Below are 23,990 nucleotides of genomic sequence, written 5' to 3'. Positions count from 1 at the left end.
TGTGTGTGTGTGTGTGTGTGTGTGTGTGTGTCTGTGTGTGTGCAGACTTCCTATCATGTATATCTGCTGTGTGAGAAGCCATGGATTTCTTAGGCCACACCTTCTGCTTCTCCTTCCAATTTGGTCTAAATTAGCTTTAGGACTCTAAATCAGCCAGAAGGAAGCTTTGGAGGAGGATTTCTTTGTTTGGCTTATTGGGTAGCAAATTGGAAGCTGGGACACATAAGAAATATTTTACAGTCTTTCTGCCCACGTGAAATGAAGAGCAACCCCCACTCAATGTCGCTCTTAAAAGCACCTTGGGCTTAACTTATTTAAAATTGTTATGTAATTCTCTTGTTAAATATAGAAAGAGCTAGAAGGGACCCCACATGTCATTTGATTCCCCCATTCATTTGGATAAGAAAACTAAGGTCCAGAGAGGCTAAGTGACTTGCCGCCATACAGTATGGCTCAGGCATGGATACTATGACTTCAGCTAAGTGACTCACTCCTTTAAGTCTCAGTTTGCTCATCTGTAAAATGGGGATAATATCAAGAGCCACTTTACTAGGTCATTGTAAGGCTTAAGTGAGATAATCCCAATGCTTGGTACATATTAAGCCCTCAATAAATTTTCTCATTATTACCGCAGGTCACACTGGGGATCAGAAATAGGACTAAAATCCAGCTGAGCAAACTCCTAATTAAACTGGAGCCTTTTCCCATTAATCCTGTCCTGCCCTCTGTTTCTTTTTGGGTACAGGTTCCTTGTCAACCAGGGGAGAGGGGAAGCCTCTTCTGAAATGGGGGTTGTCTTTTCTGAAAACCTCCCCTGACGCATGTGTAACGTGCACACTAGGTACCCTGTGGGTACTTGGCGATTTGAGGATACACATTACATGCTTCGCGCCCTCATGGACGATCGACTGAATATACATGGCATGGCTATAGTGTTAAGGGGAGAAAGGAATGAGAAGGAGATTTAAGGAGGGAAGTGACACCTTTTGGTCGCTTCGGATAAAACCAGGCATTTTGCCAAGCTCTTTACAAAAGTGTTTAATCATCACCATCATCTCATGAGGTGACGAGGTTCGCATATTGATTCCCATTGTACGAATAAGAACACTGAGACTGAGTGCTTATGCAGTGAGCCCAGGGAGATTCACACGCCAGGCTGAGAGCTGGCTTTCCACCCAACCTTTTACTTCAAGGTGCTACTGATGCCCTCAAGAGGCTCTGTGGTCCCAAACAAATTCTCACCCCCTCTGTGAGCCAAAAGCCTGTTTCCTGAGGTGGTGAGAGGGATGCGGAGCAAACTGACACCTTTTCCATCACTGCCACAAAGCCGAGGATACAAAGCACAGTTGTGTAACTCTGGGAATCTAAAATATTCTCCCAGCCAAACCAGACTGGCACTGAAGGTCACACCAGGCTGGGTGGTTTTATAGCACGCCACGTGTTTAAACCTCCTTTCATCGCCCCATCAGGAATAAGAGCCAGGCAGCAGAACCTCACAGTCCTGCTCAGAGGAACGAACTGTTCCGGGGAAACTTACTTCAAAAGAGATTCTGAAGTCAAAGCCCGTCCACTTGGTGGGGGTGGGGGGTAACGATCCTCTAGCTCATGTCCCAGGCCATGAGGCCGTGAGATCAGCAGGTCTCTGTACATCTTATGTAAGAATGGCTCCGTCTCTGGGCCAGCTGGGTACAGCAGTACAGAATTTAACTGAGTGACCCGTCCCTCAATTAGGGATGGAGCTAAGTGGCTTCACTGGGATCTAGATTGGCATAGCGACCATGCTTTGCTTGCACTATGTTTTCTGGAGTTTGAGGAGTGGGGGTGGAATGGGGCCGATGGAGATTTGGAGGACATAAGGGGGCCTCCCTGGCACTGCAGGAAGTTGCTGAACTAGTGGCATAAGTTCGGACTTAGAAGACAGACCTCTCCAGTGGGCGACCCAGCCCTGCCTCTTGCCCGCTGTCACTGTGTTCACATTACCAGTCTGACTCATTGCATCTGCCGGAGAGGGGCGCTGTATCTCTGCTGAGTTACTCGGGACATTACATGAAATAAGCTAATTAGAAACCTGGAAAATGCTAGTTATCATAACAACCCCTATGATAAAACTCATCAGATGGAGAAATCTTTTTAATACCACTGAGCCTCATCTTTTTATTCCCCATGATTTTCCAGGTGAGCACTTTCTACGAGGTGAGTTGCGGTGCCATCTTTGCATCCCAGCCATACCCAGCAGACAGGTATTCCCTAAACACATACAGACGCCCGGTTTCAACCCCACGGTGGCTAGGTGGCCCTGACCGCGGCCCGCAGCAGGGCCCGCCCTCTCTTTCCCTGCCCTCTGAGCCTGGGGCAGGAGTGGGCGCTCGGCACAGCCCTACCGAGACCCCGCCGCATTCCCTATAGACAAGAGACCCGAGGCCGCGGTTCTTACATAACTGGAATGACGTAACCGCTGGCGGCTCCCGAGGGTGGGGGCCCCGGGAGGGCGGGCCCCACCACGTCTCTCCACCGCAGCGCCGCGAGGCTCGCGGAGGGGCTGCGCGAATACACCAAGTAAGACGGCGCGGGCGGCTGGGGGCGCGGCCGGCCGGGTGGGCGGGGCCGCTGGCCGTCACGTGGCCAGCCTCGGCGTGTGCAAGACTGCTTGGCTGGGACGCGCCCGCGACTTCGCGATCTTGTTGGACCGACGAAGCGGCCGTGGCACCCGCAGGCTAGCAGCCCGCGGGCTCACATAGGGGGCGGGCAGGGTCCCGCCCCCGCACGCACGGGGACCGGGCTTGGCGCCCGAGGGGCGAGGCTTTGCCGCGCCTGGGCCGGGACCCGCTGACTTCAGGCGGCCCGCGGGCCTCCGAGCCCCCGGGCGTTACCTTGGCGCCCTGCAGGGCGTGCTCGGGTGACTGCGTAGGGCTGCGGTCGGCGTCAGGCAGTGCGAGCTCTAAACTGCTGCTGAGAACTTTCCTGGGTGTGATTTTTTCTCACCAATGAAACGCAGCTTGTGGCCTGTGACCTCTGGCTCCAGCTGGAACATTCCGAACGCGGGTTTCGGGACGGGTGTCCGCTGTGCACCCAGTGTGAGCTTGGTGAACGGTGTTTGATGATTTCACTGGCCTGGTGGTCACCCTCTCTGTACCCTAGCCGGGTACCCACCTCATTGTGATTTTGGGGGCGGCCAGTTCCCAGGGAGGGAGAGATGGTTTTTCTCTCAGAATTAATTAGGCGCAGTGGTTCTCAATCCTGTCTGAATAACGGGGCAAGAATTTAAAATACCAGTTTCTGGCCCTGCCCCTAGAGATTCTGATTCTGTTGGCCCGCACCGGGGCCTACACTGACATTTTATAAAAATCCCCCAGGTGATTCTCTTGCGGCCTACTCATCTGAGACACTTCTCTTCCCTGCACTAGGGTTTTTATCAGTTCCTAAGGCAGCCCAGCAAATTTCCATCATTCCAATGGGAGGCAAGTGGCTGCTGCTCCCCTCTCTTCACCCCACATCCTTTTGGAAAAAGTGCTTGTTTTTCTCAGGAGGCAGGACTGCAGATAATGGTGGAAGTGTAACTGTCAACCCTGCCCCCACTGGATTTAGGCAAATACAGTGGCAGCCTCTTTCTTTCAAAGCAGTGTGCTCTGGCATGGCCACTATTTGCTGGGTCTTTCCATGTTACACAGAGAGTGGCCCCAAGAGCTTGAGTCAGCTTCCTGCCCTGGGAAAGCAGGCTTCTAAAAGTCTCTCCCCAAACTCGTTCATGGAGGGGGAGGGGTGCAATCTAGGTGGGTTTCCCCCATGTTGTACATTTAGTGAATTGGAGGGAAAGACAATGCCTTACTTTGATTCCAGCGTGCAAGTCTGTAGTTTAGGTTTATAATGTTTTTTTCTTGGCACACCATATCTTTTATAAAGTTTCCCTATAGTGATCTTCTATGAAGAGTGTCAAGTCACTGTTCCCTGAACTTGCCTGAATCTAAGAATTACCTGGGACCATTAAGAAGAAAACAAAACCTGATTCCTAAGCCCCTCCCAGAAGCAGGTGGGGACTAAGCAAATTCCATATTGGGTAAATTGGGGGAAACATGCCTGGGAACTTGCCCCTTGGTGATTCCTGTCTTCAGAGGTTCAGGGAACACTAGGTACAGTGGTTGCTTCGTTTGAGTCAAAATCACCTGGAGGCCTTGGGACCCCAAATTGCTGGGCCGCACTTTGAACTGTGGACTCAGGAGACCAAGACCACGTTTCTAGTAGGTTCCCAGGTGATGCTAAAGCTGCTGGTCTGGCACTCGCACCCTTTAAGCATCTCTGGTGGAGTAGAAGGTGCCTCAGGCTGGATGTTAAAAGAACAGAAACCCTCCTTTGGCTTTATCACCTACCATTTTGTGACCTTAAGCAAGTCATTTGTTTCCTCTCTGCACTGACAAACAGGGACAGATATCAAGAATTTGCGAGGATAAAATACTTCCCCAGAAAGAGGAAAGGAGATACAAAAAACGCCAAATCTTATTGGGTTTTTTTTTTTCAAGGTTTTATTTATTTGAGAGAGAGCACAAGCAGGGAGAGCAGCAGAGGGAAAGGGAGAAGCAGACTCCCTGCTGAGCAGGGAGCCCAAGGGAGGACTTGATCCCAAGACTCTGGGATCACGACCTGAGCCAAAGGCAGATGCTTAATTAACCAACTGAGCCACCCAGACACCCCCCCCCCACCCTAAACCTTATTGTTAACAGAGTGACCCAGGACAGGATCCTGCACTGAAGACAAATAGCCCAGGCAAAGGACAGAAGGAGGGTGTGACACGCCCTGCAGGCCAGCCTGGCACCGCCCTCGGGCATGGCTCACAGCCTGGAGCTTGAGGAGAGGTTTAATCCACAGGAGCTGCCCTCAGCAAACCTTAGTGTTTAATAGGATCAGCGTGGCAGTCCAGAGGCTCAGGTCGCCTCTAGCTAGGTGTCACAGAGAAAAGCCTTTTGGCATCCTGCCCCTGAAGGAGGGGATCTTCCGGGCAGTTTCTTGCAGGTTCTCTGCGGCCTCCTCTTCTGGCTCTGTTGTGGTCAGGGAAGGTCTCACTCTCTCCCCACCAGTACCTTCCCCTGGCTAGGACCCTGTTCGTTGACTCCAGGGCCTTAGCCTTTTCTGAGAAATGGCTTGCTTTGGCAAGAAAATTCTTTCACAGTGATCCTGCCCGCCACCCCCCCCCCAACATTTGTCTGGGAAAACACAGCTTCATTTTTGGTTATAGTTTAAAACGCTCTCCAAGTCCCTCATGATTTGGAGGGCCGGGGTGGGGGTGGAGGGCAAATAAGGAGCTCAGTTTTGAACACGGGGAGTATTGATGTCATTATTAATAATAGTAATATTAATAGCAACTACTATGTATTGAGCTCTTAATTTATTCCAAGTGTGGTAATAAATGCCTTGCATACATCTCATCTAGGCTGCCCAATAGTTAGCTTTTACCATCCCCTTTCTGCAGAAGAGTCTCCTTTTCTGGGCTGCAGAAGCCCAGAAAGGTTAAGTCAACACAGGAGATCTCACAGCTATTAAGAAGCAGAGCTGTGATTTAAACCCAGGTTGTTTGACCCAAAGCCCTTATTATTGACATTCTTTTTAGCCTCAAGTCAGCCTCCCAGGAAGCTTTGGAATAGTCCGAAGTCTCGCTGGCCCCACTGTGCCACCAGCAGCAGAAGCAGTGGGAAGGGTGTTCTCTGAGCTGCCCTGGACATTCAGTGAGTTACAGAGGGCGGGAACAGGAACATTCTTCTTGGTCTCCTGACTGTGAGACAGGGGCCATGACTGTCCTGGAGGCAGTGACTTCCAAACCTAACCCGGGCTCATAAACATTCTTTGGCCTTCTCTCCGGTGTCCGGGCTTGTAGTTGGCAGCAGTTCGGGCCCAGGGAGCCCAGCTGTTGGCTGTCTGTATGTAAACACGGTGTGGAGGAGGTTCCTGGGCTTCTTGTAGAACCTTCAGGAGAAAGAGAACTGTTCTCCATTGCAGGGGAGAAAGCACTGGGCTCTTTGGGTGAGAGATCCAAGTTCTGACACCCAGCCTGGCTGTGTGTGGGGAGAGCCCTGCCCTCAGGGCCTCCTCCAGCTAATCGCCTCCAATCTGCCTCCAAGGCCTCAGCTGGTTGCATACCCAGAATATACTAGGAAAGCAATGGTAGAAGGGGTAACTCGAAAGGCTGAGAGAAACGGTTAAAGAACTCAGGGTTACTTTTATCCAATGGGATCCCTTTGTGCAAATTAGAAAAAGCACCTCCTTTGAATGCTTTGCTGTCATCTGCGAGAAGTTGCTCAATGCAGATACAAATCCCCCAACACTGTGATCCGAACGGTGCCCCCTACAATTGTGCGGCACACACCCCATAGACCTGAAGGAGCCTTTGCTTTCTCTGAGGCGGTGCAGAACTCAACTACCTACCTTCCTCCTGCTTCCTTCTGTCCTTGCAAAGCTCCCCCACTTCACCCAGTCCTTCTACAGCTAGGTAGGGATGCCGGTCCTGCCCTGCAGTGGGCATGATACCAATGGTCTCCTAAGCTCCTCTTCTTTTCCCTCCAAAATTGGATAAAGGGAAAATAATCCATCTGTCAGAGGATTTTTTTTTTTTTTTTTTTTTTTTTTTTTTTTTTTTTTTGGAGAGGGGCACTTCTAATATCAGAGGCAGTCAGAAAACGCTGGCTCCGATGCCAAACTGTTAGAGTTTCCAAATAGTTTTGAAAGTTCAGGAAGCTAATGAGAGAGGAAATGTAAAGCCCGAGAAGATGGGATTGTTCCTGAGCCCAGGGAGGGAAGCGGGGAGGTGAGGAAGGAAGCAGCTGTGCGCTGTGCTAGGAGAGAAGCAGCAGTGCCCACCCCAGAATTAGGCTTTCTCCCCGTAGGGCTTTCTGTTCCTGGCTCCTGCCAGCCGTTCTGTCTATGGGCTTGCTGCTTCCGCCTCTAAGGGCTTTGTGCCTGATGACTTGGAGGCCCAAGTTCCTGGAAGAGTCTTCTCGGTCAGCCGAGGGAACAGTGGCACCGGGAAAGCAAACTGCTATTGAAATAGCCAAGCGGGGTGAGCAGCCTGCTGTGTGTCCACTGGGCCTCAAGGCCAGCCTGTGGCCGCTCCACACTGGGGAGAGTGCCCAATGTCACAGGCAGATCAGGGAGGGCCCAGCCAGCATGGCCAGGAGTTGACCCTGATCCCATGGTGACCGGCACAACTGCTGATTCTCAACTGTGCATTGAGCTTCCAGCTAGAGGTAGACAGAGCAAGTGACCAGAGGAGCCTTTCCTCAACTCTTAATTAATTCACAGGAGAGCTCGGGTCCTGGCCACACATTGTTCCGAGCGGTGAGGGGTTCCAGCCAACCCTGGGCATCTGAATCACCAGTGGAACTTTAAAAGGGCGTGGATACCTGATCCCCACCTCATGTCTTGTCAATGAGCATCTGGGGGGGGTGGCGTGGGGAGAAGGGTGGGAGTCCACTGCAGTTTGCCTGTGGACCCTACTTAAGAACCAGTGCCCCCTGAATAACTGGAGAGGGGGGCGCGTTGAACTTCCTTCCTCCTTCCTGGTGTTCTGGGGTCCAGCCTCCAGGCTTAGAGCGGCTGGGGATGACCTCCTATTTCACTTCCCTCATCTTGATTTTGTGAAAGGCTCCCTAGGTGAGCTGTAAATTATTTAATCAGCTGAAGTCTCCCTCTGGGTAAATGCCAGAATTTCCTGAATGAATTTAATGGCCCTGGGTCACCAAATGGCACTGTGGTGGCTAGAAAAGTCCACTGTGTCTTTCCAGAGACTCTTTTCCAGAAAAACAGATGTTCCAGCAGAAGTTGGAGAAATAGGTTGGGATGTGTCACTTTTCTAGATGCTCAAAGATGTTTTTTCTTTTCTCTCTAAAATCAAGTTAAGCATTTTCCAGGGGAATATTATACCATTTGCAGTTCTATTTCATTATCTGCCAAGTCGGGGTGAGGAATAAGTACATATGAGCAACTGGAGGTCCTCCGAGGTGTTATGGGGAGGAGGAGAGAGAAGAGGGGCTGGTTACGTGGTTAGCTGATAGCCTCCCATGAAACAGACCCCATTTATTAAAGCGAGCTATTGTAAGTGAAGAAATCGGGCTCTGTAATTATTACTTTTTAACTGCCGCAGCCAAGGCATTCCCCTTTAAATAAACTTCGATTGATGATGGCATGGTCTTTGCTGGAATAGTCTGAGTGCCAATGATGGATTCGACCATTCAGTAAATATTAATCGAGTCCCTGCTACATGTTAGGCCAGTGTTTCTGAACTTGGGCTGAGTATTAGACTCACCTGGGGAGCTTTTAAAACATACCCAGGCCTGGACCCATCATCTGGAGCTTTTAAAAACACCCCGGAGACTCTAAAGTGCACCCAGGTTGAGACCTCTGTGTCAGGTGCTATGTGAGATGCTGGGGATGCAGGTGTGACCAGGACCAACACTTCTTGCCCTTGATGTGTTCAGACCCCTACAAAAATCAGTATCTTACCCCGGATGCCCCGTCAGTCAGCCCATATAGGCAGGAGAGCAGGTTCTAGGGTCACCCTTGGTATTATACCTGCGGCTCTAATTGTGGTGACCATCCCTTTAGATTTTCCGAAGGAGTCCCGGTTTCAGGTATTCTTCAGGTGAGCCCGTGCGTCTTAATTCATATGGAAAAGCTGGTCTCCACAGCCACAGCGATCGCGGGAACTCACAGATCGTTTCCTTGAATTCCACCAGGTGGCACAGTTCACCTGGTTTGTCGAGATCAAGACCCAGCTCCAAGTTCCAAAGGTGATCATCCGGGAGAGCGCTCACCAGGCGAGCTGCCCTTCCGGCTGAGCTACTGCCCGCACCCCCTGGCTTGGCAGTGGCCGATTTGGGGTGCTTCTGCTTTGGAGGCAGCCGCAGCCCCCCCCCCGCCGAGAGCTGGAGCTGTGCTTTCCAGTGGCTGTGTTTGTCCTCCCGCCCCGGGCTGCCTGCGAGACCGCTGGCAGGGGCCGGTCCCTGCAGCAGAGACCTCACGCTGGACGATGACTCTGCCCGGGTTTCCACCGAGGGAGGCGCTCACGCCGCTGAGACACATCGCAGGGGACTCCGGCACCACACGCCAAGCTGTAAACTGACCCAATGGCTTTCCAATAAGGAGGAACAGCAAGAGACATTTAGGTCTTGACGAGAGCCACCTCTTCACAAGAGCTTTCAGAGCCGGCCCACATTTTGTGCTCTGGCCGTTCCGAGAGAGTCGGAGCCAGGACTCGCTGCGTAATTTGCGGGGCACAGCGCAAAATGAGACTGTGGGACCCTTGTGCAAGAAGTATTAACCATTTCAAGACGGTGAAGGCAGAGCACTGAAACGAGCGTGGGGCCCTTCTGAATGTGGGGCCTGTGTACCCGCACAGGTTGACCCCCATGAACCTGGGCCCGGATGGGAAACGCGGGAAAACCCACTGCGAAGTGATCTTGGGCAGTGTGTCTTAGCTTCCCCGAACCTCCGTCTCCTCATCTGAAAAATGGGGGTGATATTATTCTATTTTGGCACATATGTTTGAGAGTGAGCCATATGTCAGGCCGCGTGCTAGGAGCTGCAAACAGAGATGATAAGACGGAAGAGGCCCCTGGGAATGGCCCTCAGTTACCATGGCTCCCTCACTTTCGCTGCAGAACGTCCCTCGAGCCTGCCTTCCAGTCCCGCCCGCAGCTCCTCCTCTCCGCGAACCTGCTACTCCGGCAGCCCGGGGGCGGGGACGGGGCGGGGGCGGGGGCGGAGCAGGCAGCGCCCCGCCCCCTCAGGCTTGGACCTTGGCCGCGCGCGGAGGGGTGGGGGGGTGGATGCTCCAGTCTAGAATGGAATATTTTGCATCTGCTCCCGAAGGTGGTTCTTATTATTTTTAATAACGTTTTCAAAGCAAGTGTCCTTTCTGTGTTCACCGCACGTCTGTGGTCTCTCGCCATCAGATGCCGCGCAGAGGCTCAGCGCTAGCCGCGAGCGAGAGGGTCTCTAAATCTTCCTCTAATGTGTGAGTGCCGCCGCGATCTGCGGCTGCAGTTCTTGAGATTGAAAGCTGGCTGTCTGCCTGCTGATAACTTTCAGTTGTGCCTGCTGCCGGACGCCGCAAGAATACTAATCTCGGGCCACAGGCAGATGAGAGGTTGCCTGGATTCCAGCCTGCCGTGGTTTGGGCTACATGTTTTGCAAAGTGGATTTATACGGAAAAAGATGACAGTATGGTTTTGTTTATAATGTTGTGCCACCCTTATATCCAACTCCACCATCGCTGGGAGGGCAGAGCTGAAAAGACGGAACGCACGTATTTCCTGGGGTGGGGAGAGAGGCAGCCCTTCACTGTCTCCCCAACGGATCCTTACACAAGGTGGGGTTGGAGTGCACACACGGGCGATGCGCTTTTCTTGTGTGTTATAGGTGGCCTCCAGCGCTGAGAGCTCGGAGGGTCCAGGGCTGACAGTGCCGTCTGTCTGCTCACCCTGGTGGTGTGGTTTCCCTGACTCAGTGTACCCTCCAGGCTCTGCCAGGGGGATCGGCTGCTCCTCCCTGTGTATGAAGAGGCACCACTCGACCCCTTCATCTGGTCCAGCACACACAGCCCGCGCACACACGGTGTAGGAAGGAGCTGGGCTCACATTTGAGTCCTGGTTCTGCGCTCACTAGCCCTGGGAGCTTGGGTGGCGTTCTCAGCTTCCCTGAACCCCAGTTTCCTCATCTGAAAAGTAGGGCTGATAGTACTCTCTATCTGAACACGTGTTTGAGTGTGAACCATATGTCAGGCAGCGTGCTAGGAGCTGGAGACAGAGATGATAGAGTCAGATACAGCCCCTCACAGTCTTGGGAGGGACGAAGTGGTTAACAAGCACCTTCAGTGAAGCCTGCGTGCCCACCCTGGGCCTGCCTGCTCTGCTCTGTAGCGCAGTGAGGGCAAGGGGGAGTAGCTGTGTGGGCCCCCAAGTGTGTGTTTCTCTGGCCCTCATATCAGCCAGCTTCCGGCTGGGTTTGGCCATTGAGGAAGAATGGTAGTGGCAAGAAGAGAGAAACAGGGTATTTGACTTCCCTGGCAACGGCTGGAACTGCTCTGAGGTTCTTCCTTTCGGTGGTCTCCTTGGCTCTGGTCACACCACCTCCTCCACTCGTTCCTCCGGCCTAGGCTGGTGGCTTCCTTCCCACTCCTCCCAATCTTCTGGTTAGGGGCCAGTCCCAGTTGGCTTCTTACCTTCTTCACCCTTGTTCAGCTCCCTCTATTGAAAGAGGTTTCTATTAGATACCTGACTGACATGACATGATCTGTGCTATGACCCGGGGAAGTTCAGGGTACACGTATAGCTCTCAGTCAGTAGGAGAAGCGATTCTTAGTGATATTCATATGTTTTATAGTATCACCACGCCCAACCTTACATTCTCTGCTTCAAGTTCCCCAGTTCTCTTGAATCAATGCCGAGACCTGTGGAGCAGTGAGAGCACTGGCGGGACTGGTCCTCACTGCATGGTTGGGTGCAGCGGTCCTCTGGGCAGGAAGGCCTGGGCGGGTGTGCAGCAGGCCGGCCAAGTCAGGTGAGTGTGGGCACCAGGGAAGGTGCAAGGTCCTGTGCGAATCACTGCCTTGGTTTAGCTCCCTGATTACTCAAAATTAATATTAACTAGCACCTCGTAACTATGTAGCAATTTCTACTAAGGATACATTCGTGCACTGTTTCCCATTTGCTCATCACTCTCATGCTCTGACACAGGTAGAGGGGTTCCTGTGATGTCCCCTCATGACTCCTGGGCCACAGAGCAGCTAGATGGTGGCTCATCTGTAGAAAGGATCCAGTTGAGTTTTGTCCAATTTCAAAGAGTTAATATGGCAGCGCCCATTGGCCCTGAGGGCTAGCCTTGACACCTGTAGGTCAACAGATTGGGGGTTCGGACTCATTTGTGTCTGTTCCTAGCTCCTTCCCCTGGTCACGGCAGACTCCTGGCCTTTCCTTCTGGGTGCCTTCTGGCCTCTTGTTTTCTCCCAGAGGGAGACAGATGATTTCCTTCATCTTTTCACGATGCTTCATTTCAGCGGGCTCTGTGGTTGATTTATCTAGGACAGTGATTCTCTCTTCCATGCTGCTGCCTCCGTCCGATGCGGAGACACTCCAGGTGCCTCCAGGAGGCTCAAGGAGGTTGTGGAATGTTCAAAGTGGAACTGATTTTAGTTCACTTGAATTTTGTTGTTTTTTTGACCCTGGATTTTGTATGAGTGTTACTCGGCACTGTTGGGTAGGAGAGAGTTTTAGGGTGGTTATGGGGAGAGCTCAGAAGAAAGGACTGGGTGTCTACAGATTCAGTTTGTAATCATTGGGGTGGGGGTCCCCCCCCCAAGGAAGGAGTCAATAGGCAGTCTGTGTCCGCTGTGGCTGAGCCAAGGTCTTCACGGCCTTTTTTAAAAGAACATGGTCCTGTACACATCATGCTTTTGCTATCCTTTGAAAGTAGAGGAATGTTCAGCTGTGCCAGACTGGAGCTGAATATGGTATTTAAGATGACTATAGACCTTCTGAGGCCCGAAAATGTAGGATTGTTTCTGTTTTCTCATTTTCTGAGCCTTTGTCTCAGAGTGAGAAAACATTATGTTTTAAGATCAGTAGAAATTCTGACTACAGTCTTGGGTTCTATAACTCAATTAATGGGGAAACTGAGGCAAGGCCCAGAACTCAGCTTTATCCAAGGAATTGTGGCTTTTGCTCAGAACCTCACCTGTAGGTTCAGTTCTCTGCCTTGGGTTGGGGATAAGTCACAGATGCCCGCTGTGGCCCAGAGGGCATGTCCTTGTCTCATGGGATACTTGGAATATAAGCCCAATTCCTGTGCTGGGGACAGAGAAGGGGCTGAACAGCCAACATACATTAATCATCTCCATGTGCGGCTATGTGTACCACCAAGAGGGAAGAGGGGGGCTTTCAACATGTCTCCTCCATCAAGAAGTCCCCAATCTACTGGGGGAGGGAACTGTGTCCAGCAGTAACTATAACAGAAGGTGGAAATTGGTAAACATTATAAGCAAGGACTGAGTCACAAAGGAAGTTGTCATAATTACTATGTACCTTAGATCTTGTCTTCAGAGCAAAACACTGTCAAAAAACCCTAAATGATCGTCAGGAGGAAGCTATAACACATCCGAGCTGAAGTATGGTAGGTAACCATTAAAAGAAATAATCTAGGCTTATAGATTTAAAAAAATTCTAAAACATAGTAAGTGAGAAACAAGGATGCAGAGTAATGTATAGTCTGATCCTATTTGTATGGGAAGGGGGCACATGTTTATAGTATGTACATCATGCTTAATATACATTATATATATTGTGCTTTAAATATATGTATATAACTGCTCTATGTGCTTAAAATAGTTCTGATGATTAACAAGAAACTGTGAGCGATGGTTTATTCCTGAGGAGTGAGGTTCTTACTTTCCATTTTGTATTATTCCAAACTGTTTTATTTTAAAACACATATTTAAAACACATATTTAAAACACATATTTAAAACACAAAAAAACACATATTTAAAACACAAAAAAATGTATGTGTATTTTTTTAATTAAAAAATGCTAGCTTATATCTTTTTTAAAAAGCTTTACAGCTTTTTTTTTTTGGTTTAGAACATCTTTCTGTACATGTGGATTGTCTGATCCCAAGAAAATCTGGAAATTTATTGAAAATTTCAAGCAGGAAAATCAACTCAATGTTCTGGTAAGTTTTATAACCCTAAGTAGAGGATAAATCTTGTGTGTGTGTGTTTTTCAGCTACAGGGGTATGGACTGATATGTATGTTTGTGGGTCTTTATGACGACGTCGTAGGGAGAATCCTCTATGGTGAGGCCTGCTCATGCCATCAGGTTTACTCACTGGCCCCAAGGGGAGACCCAGCACGTTGTGGGGAACGGGAGGGGACCACCCACTGGGTAGGTACTATGGGAACATGAAGATATTCCATTTTTCATAAAATTATTATGTGTGTATCTGTATTCCTGAGCTCTGTAGATCTGGGGATGTACGTATTAAAATTAGAGGTTCTGGGGGAAAAAAGAGAAAGTTTGGTCCAAAAGAATGCCTGCTGCAGACAAGCAAACCTTTTAGGAACACAGAGAGCCGGGAGGACTCAGGCAGGATGGTACATGTCTGCCCCTCCCAGACGCTCCGCATGGAGCCGAGCTGCTTTTCTATCTAAACAGTTTCTGATGTGCTCCAAAATGCCCGTTGGGGCCAAGGTCTGGTCTTGCACTGTCCAGTATGGCTATGGAGCATTGGAAAGGTAGCTAGTCCAAATTGAAGCGTGCCGTAAGTGTGAAAATGAGTCAATTTCAAAGACTTGGTTGGAAAAAAAAAAAAGCAAACCATCTCATTAAGATTTTTATATTGATTACATGTGGAAATGATACTATTTTGAATATACTGAGTTCAATAAAATGTATTACTAACATTTACCTGTTTCTTTTTACCTTTTTAATGTGGCAGCTTTCGAGAATACTTAAATTACATATTTCTATTGGACAGCTCTGGTCTAGGTGCAGTCCCAGAGCCCCTTACTGAGGATTCGGTTGCCCAGACAACCCCTTGTCATCGGAGATCTCTGCACAGCTCTGTGGCTGAGCTTTCTGCACAAGTGGCATTTTCCTGGAAGGGGTCTGACGCAAAGGGACAGCTGAGCAGAATTACTGTCGCCACTTGGATGTGGACTGGTGGTGGCCGCGGAGGTGTGGAGTTTGGAAATGGGTCTTTCGGCCCTGGTTGCCTTTCTTTGGAAATGAGAACTGTAGTCTCTGGATCAATAATGCAGGGTGTGTGGTCAATAAGACGGAGCTCACTGAAGACGGGCTTGAAAAACACTTTGCTACCCGTATCCTGGGAGAGTATGAGCAGTTTTCTTGTTTGTAGTTAGCAAAATAAACAGAGACCTAGATGATACCATGGAAGCATCAGAAGCACATACGTCAACTTTTTGGGTCCTTAGTATGATTGTATTTGCATCCTTCACTGCATTACACTTTCTTCATAAGATGCTCTTTTAAAAAAAAACCCAAAACACTCTTTTCATTTTTTTTTTATAATATGTATTAGTCCCGGAAATACTTAGCATTGTTAAAGGATTTTTTTCTAGGAAGCTCAAGGCTCATTATAGACGTTATTTGGTGAGGAGCACTGGTTCATCCCAGGTGGAGTGTGTAAACATAAAACTAGCAGCTAAGGGAACTTTCAACCAGGGCTGAGGAAGGTACAACCATGCGACAAGAAGATGGATTGAAAAGGGCATTCAGTTAGAACACAGGACACCCGGATTGTGGTTCCTCTCCTCTAAGAAACAGGTTCACCCAATTTATGCCAGCCCATTGGTTCTCCAAGTAGGGCTCCTTGGGCCAGCTGCATCAGCATTACTGGGAACTTGGTAGAAATGCATCTTCTTGGGCCCCACCCCCAGATCTCCTGAAACCAAAACTCTGGGATGGGCCTGAGAAATCTGTTTTAACAAGCCGTCCAGATGATTCTGATGTCTATTAACGTTTAGAGAACCAATGTACCAGGCTTTTAACCTCTTTGGATTTTCTCCTTCTTGAACCAAGGAGCCTGGAATAAATTCTCTTGGTGCTTTTCAGCTTGGAGAGGCCATGAATATGAGCTTCTCTCCAGTATCTATACCACTTCCTCACTCTAAGTTAAGCTTTTAATGAGGCATTTTAATTAAATCTTGTCCTAAATCACAAGATGGTTGGCAGGGTTCCGTGTGGTTTTTGGGGTCACCAAGGGCATCCATTAAATAGCACATGTCTTCCCACCCAAGAACTGAACAGACTGAGGAGTGAGACAGGGGAGTAAGAGCTGAAAGCCAGCGTATCACTGTTGTTACCCATGAGGCTAGCTGAAGGGCGGGGTGCAGTGCGAGAGCCAAATGGGGTTCCTAGTATCACACCCAAGAGCTAGACAGATTCACTCACCTGGGCTGGCCTGTCCAGGACAGGCACCACCTCCTCCCCCCAGGAAGAGGAGAGAGTGGGGAGCAGAGCTGAGCATGCCCAGTTTATTGCTTCCAAATATACTAAATTAATTATTGATGATGGCTCCACCTCTCCCGGACAGAGGGAAGAAGGGGCTGAGGGAGGGCAGAGTTATACTCATCACACTGTCTCCATGAGGAAGGAAAGAGTGGGCGTGGGAAAGGACCTTATTCCCCAGTGGGGAGGTTGCTTTTCTTTTCTTTTTTCTCTCTTAACAAATACCTAAAAGCTTGCTATGAAATGGTGCAGGTTTAGTACAAAATATTTTCATCTTTGATTTTGTGCCAAATGTAGTATCTTTGCCCCAAGTACCAAACCCAAATATGGGGTCATGTGGGATTTGCCTTATAACTTTATAGGATGGCAAAGGGTCCTGGAGCCACAGCTGGCCTCCACGCAGGTTCTCAGCAGGACCAACTTCATGGTTTGTGGGGCCCCAGGGCTAAGCAAAAATATGGGGTCCCATCCTCAAAAATTATTAAGAATCACAACACAGTGACAACAGAGCATTAACCAAATGGGGGGCAGGGGGCTTCAAAGCACTGGGGCCTGTGAGGCTGCACAGATGAAGCCAGCCCTGCTGCTTACCCACCCCCACCAGCCCCCCATCCGACAGAACTCTGCGGGGCACTTACTGCACGCTGGGCGTCAGGACTGTTGTACATACACCATATGCCGTTTAACCCTGGTGACCATCCTGGGGTGGAGGTATTCTTACCTCTACGTCACAGATGAAGATTCTGGGGCTGAGAGACATTGAATCACTTGCCCAAGGTCAAGTGGAGGAGTCAGGATTTGAACCCAAGTCAGTCTGCCTCCGCAGTGCATTACCAGGATACAGTTCTACCACCAGCAGCCTTTCCCCTGTGTGCTATACTGAAATACAGGGTGGCGAGGAAGCACTGGGAGGGGGGTGAGCAGCCCTGCCAGGTGGAGGACGGGCGGGGCTGGGGCACCACTTGGAGCACCGCCTGGGAATCTGCATTTATGGAAGCTGGGTCAGGAGTCACGCTCTAAGGGGACTGCCTTTTTGATTATACAGCTGGTGCGGTTGTACTTCTGTATGGATCCGGTCTGCTTCCAAGGACCTTGATATCACTTCATTTTCATTTCCTATTTGTGTTAGAAGCATTGTATCGATCTTCCCAACCTCTGTGAGAAGCATAATAATTCTCATGCTCTGATATTTATTCCTCCTCTCCAGTGTGGAAGACAGACCACAGTATACGAAGCAGCAGGATCGTGACAGAGGGGGCAGCTTAACATGGAGAGGTTAACATATTGTCATTCTTAAGCAGGTCCAGAGCCAAAGGAACAACCCAGACCTCTGAGTCCTAGGAAATTGCTGGCTGCCTTTCTAATATAAAACATGTTTTCCCAGCCCAATTATGTAATGTGGGATGGGTTGTTTTCTATTTTCTAAGATTCAGTTGGGCCTCTAGAAACATTTCCAATCCCCAGCCAAACACCGGTGGGTTCCCGACACTCTGAGGACAGGACAACACCCCTATTTGCAGAACCTATAACCAGATCCTAAGGATTTGGAAGCTGGGGGATTGGTTAAATGCAAGATACTATCAGAGCCCACGCCTGCAGCTGGCCATTTGTGGAGACAGCATAGTATATGAATTCGATAAAAGTCTGGAAATAATTCCCCTTCTGCTGTTGTGGGGCTAGGTGGGGAACGGAGAGATCTTCGTAGTTGAGCCTTCAGTGGGACAAAAGGAGCTGCTCTGGGTAGATTCGTGGGTAGATGCACTTTGGAGGCGAAGTGATCTCGTGAGACAGATTCTGTTTGGTTGCTGTTCTCAACCCTGTGTTTTGGGTGTTCTCAAATCATAGACACTCTGCCTGTTAGCATGCAGTGGCATTAAGCGTCCGTGCGGAGGGAAGACAGATGGGAGGGGAGGGGAGGCCGGGCTAAGTGCTCTGCTGGCGGCTTGCCACAGACCGAGCGTTAGCCGATTAAACTCACCACATCTAAGCCTCGCTCACACCCCAGGACACAAGACGAGGACACTGACTCTACCTCCTCCAGGACAGCTGCGTCATCAACTCATTGACTGTAATAAACAGGCAGTGGTGCCTGAGCTCTTTGGCGGAAGGTGGGGGAGCTCAGTGTAGGTCATTCTGGAAGGACGTACATCAGTGTACAGTAAGTGTTCTGTGGCTTGACATTCTGTGATTTGAAGCTCCCTGCTCACTGGCATATCCCCACACGCAGGGAAAACTGCTGTTTAAGGCAGGGACTCAAGGTCCAGAAACATCATCATCATCATCACAGCACACACTGAGCACTTTCAATGTATCGGGGGTTGCATGAAGTATATTTTGGGGTCACTTCATTCAATCCTCATAACAACTTCACAGATTCTCCAGACAAGGAAACTGAGGGTCAGAAGTACTCGGAAACCAGAGTCTGTGACTCACCTTACTAAACAAAGGACAACTAAATTATAGTTGGTGCGTTTTTTAGTACAGGGTCGTATCTGTCAGTTATTGCTACGTAACAAACAGCTCTGCAATCTCAGAGACATGCAATAACAAGCACGTGTTTTTTGCTGACTCCTGCGGGTCTGCTGGGCTAATCTCAGCTGGGTTTCGAGGGTGTCTCAAAGCAGCAGGTTGGAGCCAGAGTATGTTCCAAACGTCTGACATCTTCCTTAGACCATTAGGCTGACCAGGGTATGTTCCCATGGCGATGGCAGAGATCCAAACATGCAAGTGCATCTCAACCCCCTGCTGCCTTCACATCTGCTAACATCCAGTTGGCCAATGCAAGGCACTTCATAGAGCCCCAAACCAGAAGTTAGGGAGCATACTCCTCCCGTGGGGGTGGGGCAGAGAGGGTGAATATTGTCCACGATAATCTTTCACAAGCTCTGTTTCATTACATTCTAGTTCTTTGGAAATAGGTGATCTGAGCTTGATGTGGTAACTACTTATGAATCAAAATATTTAAGAACAAAATACTTTATTTGTTCAGTAAATGTGCAGAGATCCCCTACTGTCTGCCAGACACTGTGGTCAGTGATGAGGACTCAGAAACGGAAGGGATTCCTGGTCTAGTGGGAGAACTAGACACATAAACGATTTCGGTAACCATACGGTAGGTTCTCTTTTTATCCATGAAGGCATCTAGGGTGCAAGGCCTCAGAGGAAAGCAAAGAAGACTACTTCCGGGGTAGAATGTTCCCTTAGACACTGCACGTGTGTGGTTCCGGGCAGCAGTCTTTCAAGAATCTCTACCCTGAGCTTTAGCCTGTGCCATTTTGCTTCAAAGACCTCCTTCCTGCACACAAACCTTCCGCTTCCCAGAGAGGCGCAGAATGTGGGAAATAGTAAGTACTGCAGAAATGTCAGCTAGCACGGTTTTAACAACCAAACCTCTTAACTTGGAATTGAAGGCCTTTGTTGTAGTACCTCCCCGACCTGTCCAAACAAATTTCCTATTTTTTTCCCTACGTGGATCCTTTACCAGGCAGTCCGTTATTTTTGGAACACGCCACTAACAGTTATGTCTCCATGCTTTTGTCCCTGCTGCTCCTCCGCCTGGAACGTCCTCCACCTGGTTAACTTTCACTTCTCCGTGACTCAACCGGGCACACCCCCGACGCGGAGCTTGGCCTGGTGCTCCTCCTCTCAGCTCCCACAATGCCCTTCGTGAGCCTGTGGCCGCACGTTAGGAATTGCTTGTTGACTGGTTTCTTGCGCAGAGCAGGGAAACTCGAGGGCAGACACTGCCTGGCCACTAGGAGGCGCTCAATCTGTGCTCAGGTCCTCCAGCCATTTGACTAAGCACAACGCTTAAACCTCTCCACGCCTCATGTTCCCATTTTATAAAATGCAGATAATGATACTTTTATAGGCTAGGGGTAAGGTTTAAAGAAAAGACTGTAAGTTATTTACCCAAAGGAGATCACTCATGTTCACACAAAAACAGGCACATGAATGATTAAGCTGCTTTGTTTTTATTCATAGTCACCCCAAACTAGAAACAACCCAGCTGTCCTTCGGCTGGTGAATAGACAAACTGTGGTCTTTCCACACAACGGAATGCTATTCGGCAATAAAAAGGAACAAAATATTGATGTAAGCAACAATGTGGATGAATCTTGAACGAACTGGCAAAAGTCAAGCCAGACCCAAAAGGATACATATTGTATGATTCCATTTACATGACGTTCTGGAAAAGGCGAACCTATAGGGACTGAGAACAAACACATCAGTGATTGCAGGGTGGTTGGGTGGGAGGAGGGATGACGACGAAGGGAATGGGTGACTGTGAGAAAATATTTGGGAGGAACGAACTGTTCTGAATCATGCCATAGTCTAGCGCTGTTACCCAACCCCATGCATTTACAAAAACTCACACCTGTACACACGCACACAGATGCAGTTTTACTGTGTGTAAAAAATTATAAACATCGAGTTGACCCTAGAACAACATAGGTTCAGACTGCACTGGTCCACTTAGCGTGGATGTTTTTCAAAAACTACAGTACTATAAATGTACTTTCTCTTCCTTATGATCTTCTTAATAATGTGTTCTTTTTTTCTAACTCTATTATTAGAATACAGTATATAATACATATTTAAATACGTGTTATTTGACTGTTTATGTTATTAGTTAAGTCTTCCGGACAACAGCAGGCTGTTAGTAGTTAAGTTTTAGGAGGAGTCAAAATTATACACAGATTTTTTTTTTAAGAATTTACTTATTTATTTTAGAGAGACCAGGAGAAGCAGAGAGGGAGGGGGAGAATCCCAATCAAACTCTGTGCTGAGTGCCGAGCCCGATGAGGGGCTTGATCTCACAACCCTGAGATCATGACCTGTGCCAAAAACAAGAGTTGGACACTTAACCCACTGAGCCACCCAGCGCCCCTATACACAGATTTTTGACTGCATGGGGGCTGGTGCCCCTGACCCTGCATGGTTCAAGGGTCAACTGTGTGTGTTCGTATTTGTATATATGAGAGAAAAAAGGAAGAAAACGTCGTAACTTTCAGCACAATGTCTGGCATGCAGTAAATCCATTTCTTAGTGAGAAGGGGATTATTTATTACAGTTGTTTTTTTGGTGACTTTTCTTAGTATTCAATGAGCTCCTAGAACAGGAGGACTGTATTTTCTTCAGCTTTGAGCACGGATCACCCCGCACATGCCTGATAGTAGCAGGTGTTCAGAAGCATCAGTTGGTGAGGAATAATGCAGAGGCACCTTTCGTGCTGTGCTGTGCAGAGGTGGGGGCGGTCACTTCCTGCCCCGCCTGCTCCAAGGACAGCGGGGAGCACAATGGCTGGTGAAGGAGAAAACAGCAAACTTTCAGTCCAGGAGAGCCTCTTATCCCCAAATTTTATATTTCCCGAGAGCCATATGGTTCTGGGCAAAGTTGGGAAGGGGACAATAGTCACAAAAGATGACCAGCCAGCCCTAGTGCTTCACTGGGGTTCCTATTGTTTCTCCACTCTCATCATTATCCTAGAATTTTCTCTGCACTGCCTTTCCCCTAAGATGCCACTGAAAAGGAAGGAGAGAGGAGGATGGAGAAGGAGAGGGCCACCATCCAGCTACATCAGAGGTCTTCCTGAGGTTTCCTTTTACCATTTTTCTGGACTCCAAGGTGCCCAGATTCTTCTGATCTCTTCAGAAAATCCAATGAATGGATGCTAGGGTATTATCTAGGCCCCAGCAAGGCCAGTATGGTCTCAGCATCATTCCACATTCTGGACCATTCCTCGTTCCCTCCCTTATTCCTCCGCTCTTCCCTCCCTCTAAACATCTGTCTCTTTTCTCTCATTCCCTTAGGTCACACTACTTTCTGGGTCCCCGCTCACAGCTAAGCAAACCAAGGGATCTGGGCTCATCTTAGCAGATGCCATCTTAGGACTTGGATGTGGGGGTGGGGTCTGGCAGGAGGCATTTATTCAAGATCACCTTTTTTTTTTTTCTAATCATAAAACAGATGAGTATTCACTTAGAAAATGGGGAAATAAAAATATACAAGAGTAATAAAAAAAAGACTCTCCTGTAATTCCATCATTAAGAAATAACCACTGTTAACATTTTTGGTTTATTTTCTCTAAGCCTTTTTCTATGCATGTCCCCTATTCCACTTTGGAACCACACTGTATAAATCATGCTGAGTTGTATGTTTTTCCCACTTAACATTATATTTTAAATATTTTCTCACATCATTTAATATCCTTTAAAATGTCACTTCTTTTTAGAATGATTCTATTGGATGAATGTTCCATAATTTATTTAATTAACTCCCTATTGCAGGATATTTAGCTTGTTCCTAGTTTCTCGCTATTGAAAATGACTCCATGATAAATGCTTTTGTACACACATTTTTGTTTACATCTTTGGTCCTTGCCTTAGGATGGGTCCCTAGCTGTGAAATTACAGAGACCCAGTGTGTGAGCATTTTTAAGACTTTGATACATATTAACCAAATCACTCTCCAGAAAAATTATAACAATTTATATTCCTATCAGCACTAGGAGTGGTTTTTTTTTTTTTTTTTTTTTTTTTACTTCCTCTGGTTCTCAAGTGAGTGATCTTTGCAAAACTGATGGATGACCTATGACATCTTATTTTCCTGTGCATTTCTTGGTTACTAGTGATATTGAAGTTGGTGGTAGTTTATTGGCCATTTGTATTTCTTTTGCTAATTGCCTGTTCATGTCCCTTGCCCATTTTTCTATTGAGATCGTTATCTCTTAAACTTTCTTATATAAGCCTTCTTTGGCACATTTACTGCAAGTCCTCCCCCTGCCCAAGTTTGGCAAATTCCTTTTTAGTTTTGTTTTTGATGTTTTGGTTTGCCACACAGAAGTTTAAAATTTTTATGTAGTCAGGCTACATATTTATCATTAAGACTGATTTATTCACTTTTATGATTGAAAAAATCCCATTATTCTAAATAATTACATTTCCCCTCTATTTTCTTATAACATTTTCTCAGCTTTTTAATGCATCCAGAAGTCATTTTGGAATAGGGTAGGTAAGGAGCCTTTCTTTTTATTTCTTTCTCTTTCATACTCTCTCCCTTATATTCTTTTTTTTTTTAAGATTTATTTATTTGAGAGAGAGAGTGTGTGTGTATGTGAGCATGGGGGGAGGGGCAGAGGGCGAGGGAGAAAGAGAATCTCAAGGAGACTCCCCACTGAGCAGGTAGCCTGACACAGGGCTTGATCCCACAACTCTGAGATCATGACCTGAGCCAAAATCAAGAGTTAGACACTTAACTGACTGAGTCACCCATGTGCCCCTCTCCCTTGTATTCTTAATAAACAGTGTCACACAGCACTGCTTACTTATTCCTTATGCTTTCCTTTCTTTGAGTTGTGATGCCATCTTTATTGTATACCAAATTCTCATTAAGTTGCTTCTCGTTCTGAGCTCTAGTCTGTTCCACCGATCTATTAAATATTATGTCAAGACCACACTATTCTAATTATTCACAGTACATTTTAATATCTTCTAGGGCAAGCCCCAGCTCATTACTTGTCTCATCCTTAAGACATTTTAACCCACAGAATTGGTAGGTTGGGGTGGGGAGGCAGATTTTAGACAACAGAGGAGACCAGTGGGGTCTGAAGCTCCTGAAACCACACATAGGATCACCCCCACCTCCACATTCAGAAGAGTTCTGGAGCCCTGGGTGAGGCTCTGGAGAGTTCAGTCTGGCCCTTCTAAGGAGAAAGAATGAATGAATCCAAAAGTCAGAGATCATTTGCCCAGTGGCTTTTGGTTTCCTTCCAGCCAGCAAGGCTGCTTTGGATGAGGCACAAAAGCCTCCCAGAGTTGAGCTCCTGGCCACGTTGTTCCTGAGGCCCCCATCTGCCCCAGGGGTGTGGTCTGGGCTGCTGTGACACTCAGGGCAGGGCTGAGCCCTCTCTGGGCTTTGCTGGGATGGCTCCTCTGGTCTCCCTGCCCCATCTGGAAAGTCGGTGTTGTGCCTGGAACTCCTCCT

At 48.3% G+C, this 23,990-nt stretch overlaps 1 protein-coding gene across 1 annotated transcript in view; it reads left to right on the top strand.

Annotated features, from left to right (window-relative positions):
* The first annotated feature begins 2,163 nt into the window (after positions 1-2,163).
* DHRS12 (dehydrogenase/reductase 12) overlaps positions 2,164-23,990 on the top strand; it is a 31,330-nt gene continuing 9,503 nt past the window's right edge. The window contains 8 exon segments of the mRNA XM_087864912.1: positions 2,164-2,193; positions 2,471-2,556; positions 6,896-7,016; positions 7,018-7,042; positions 8,718-8,771; positions 11,262-11,541; positions 13,616-13,706; positions 14,767-14,888. Coding sequence (XP_087721038.1) covers positions 2,164-2,193; positions 2,471-2,556; positions 6,896-7,016; positions 7,018-7,042; positions 8,718-8,771; positions 11,262-11,541; positions 13,616-13,706; positions 14,767-14,888 — 809 coding nt within the window.

The sequence above is a fragment of the Ursus americanus genome, chromosome 10 (assembly GCF_024610735.1).
Source record: "Ursus americanus isolate L20-20 chromosome 10, mUrsAme1.1.p, whole genome shotgun sequence".
Taxonomy (NCBI): domain Eukaryota; kingdom Metazoa; phylum Chordata; class Mammalia; order Carnivora; family Ursidae; genus Ursus; species Ursus americanus.
This window is presented reverse-complemented; position numbering and strand designations above follow the sequence as displayed.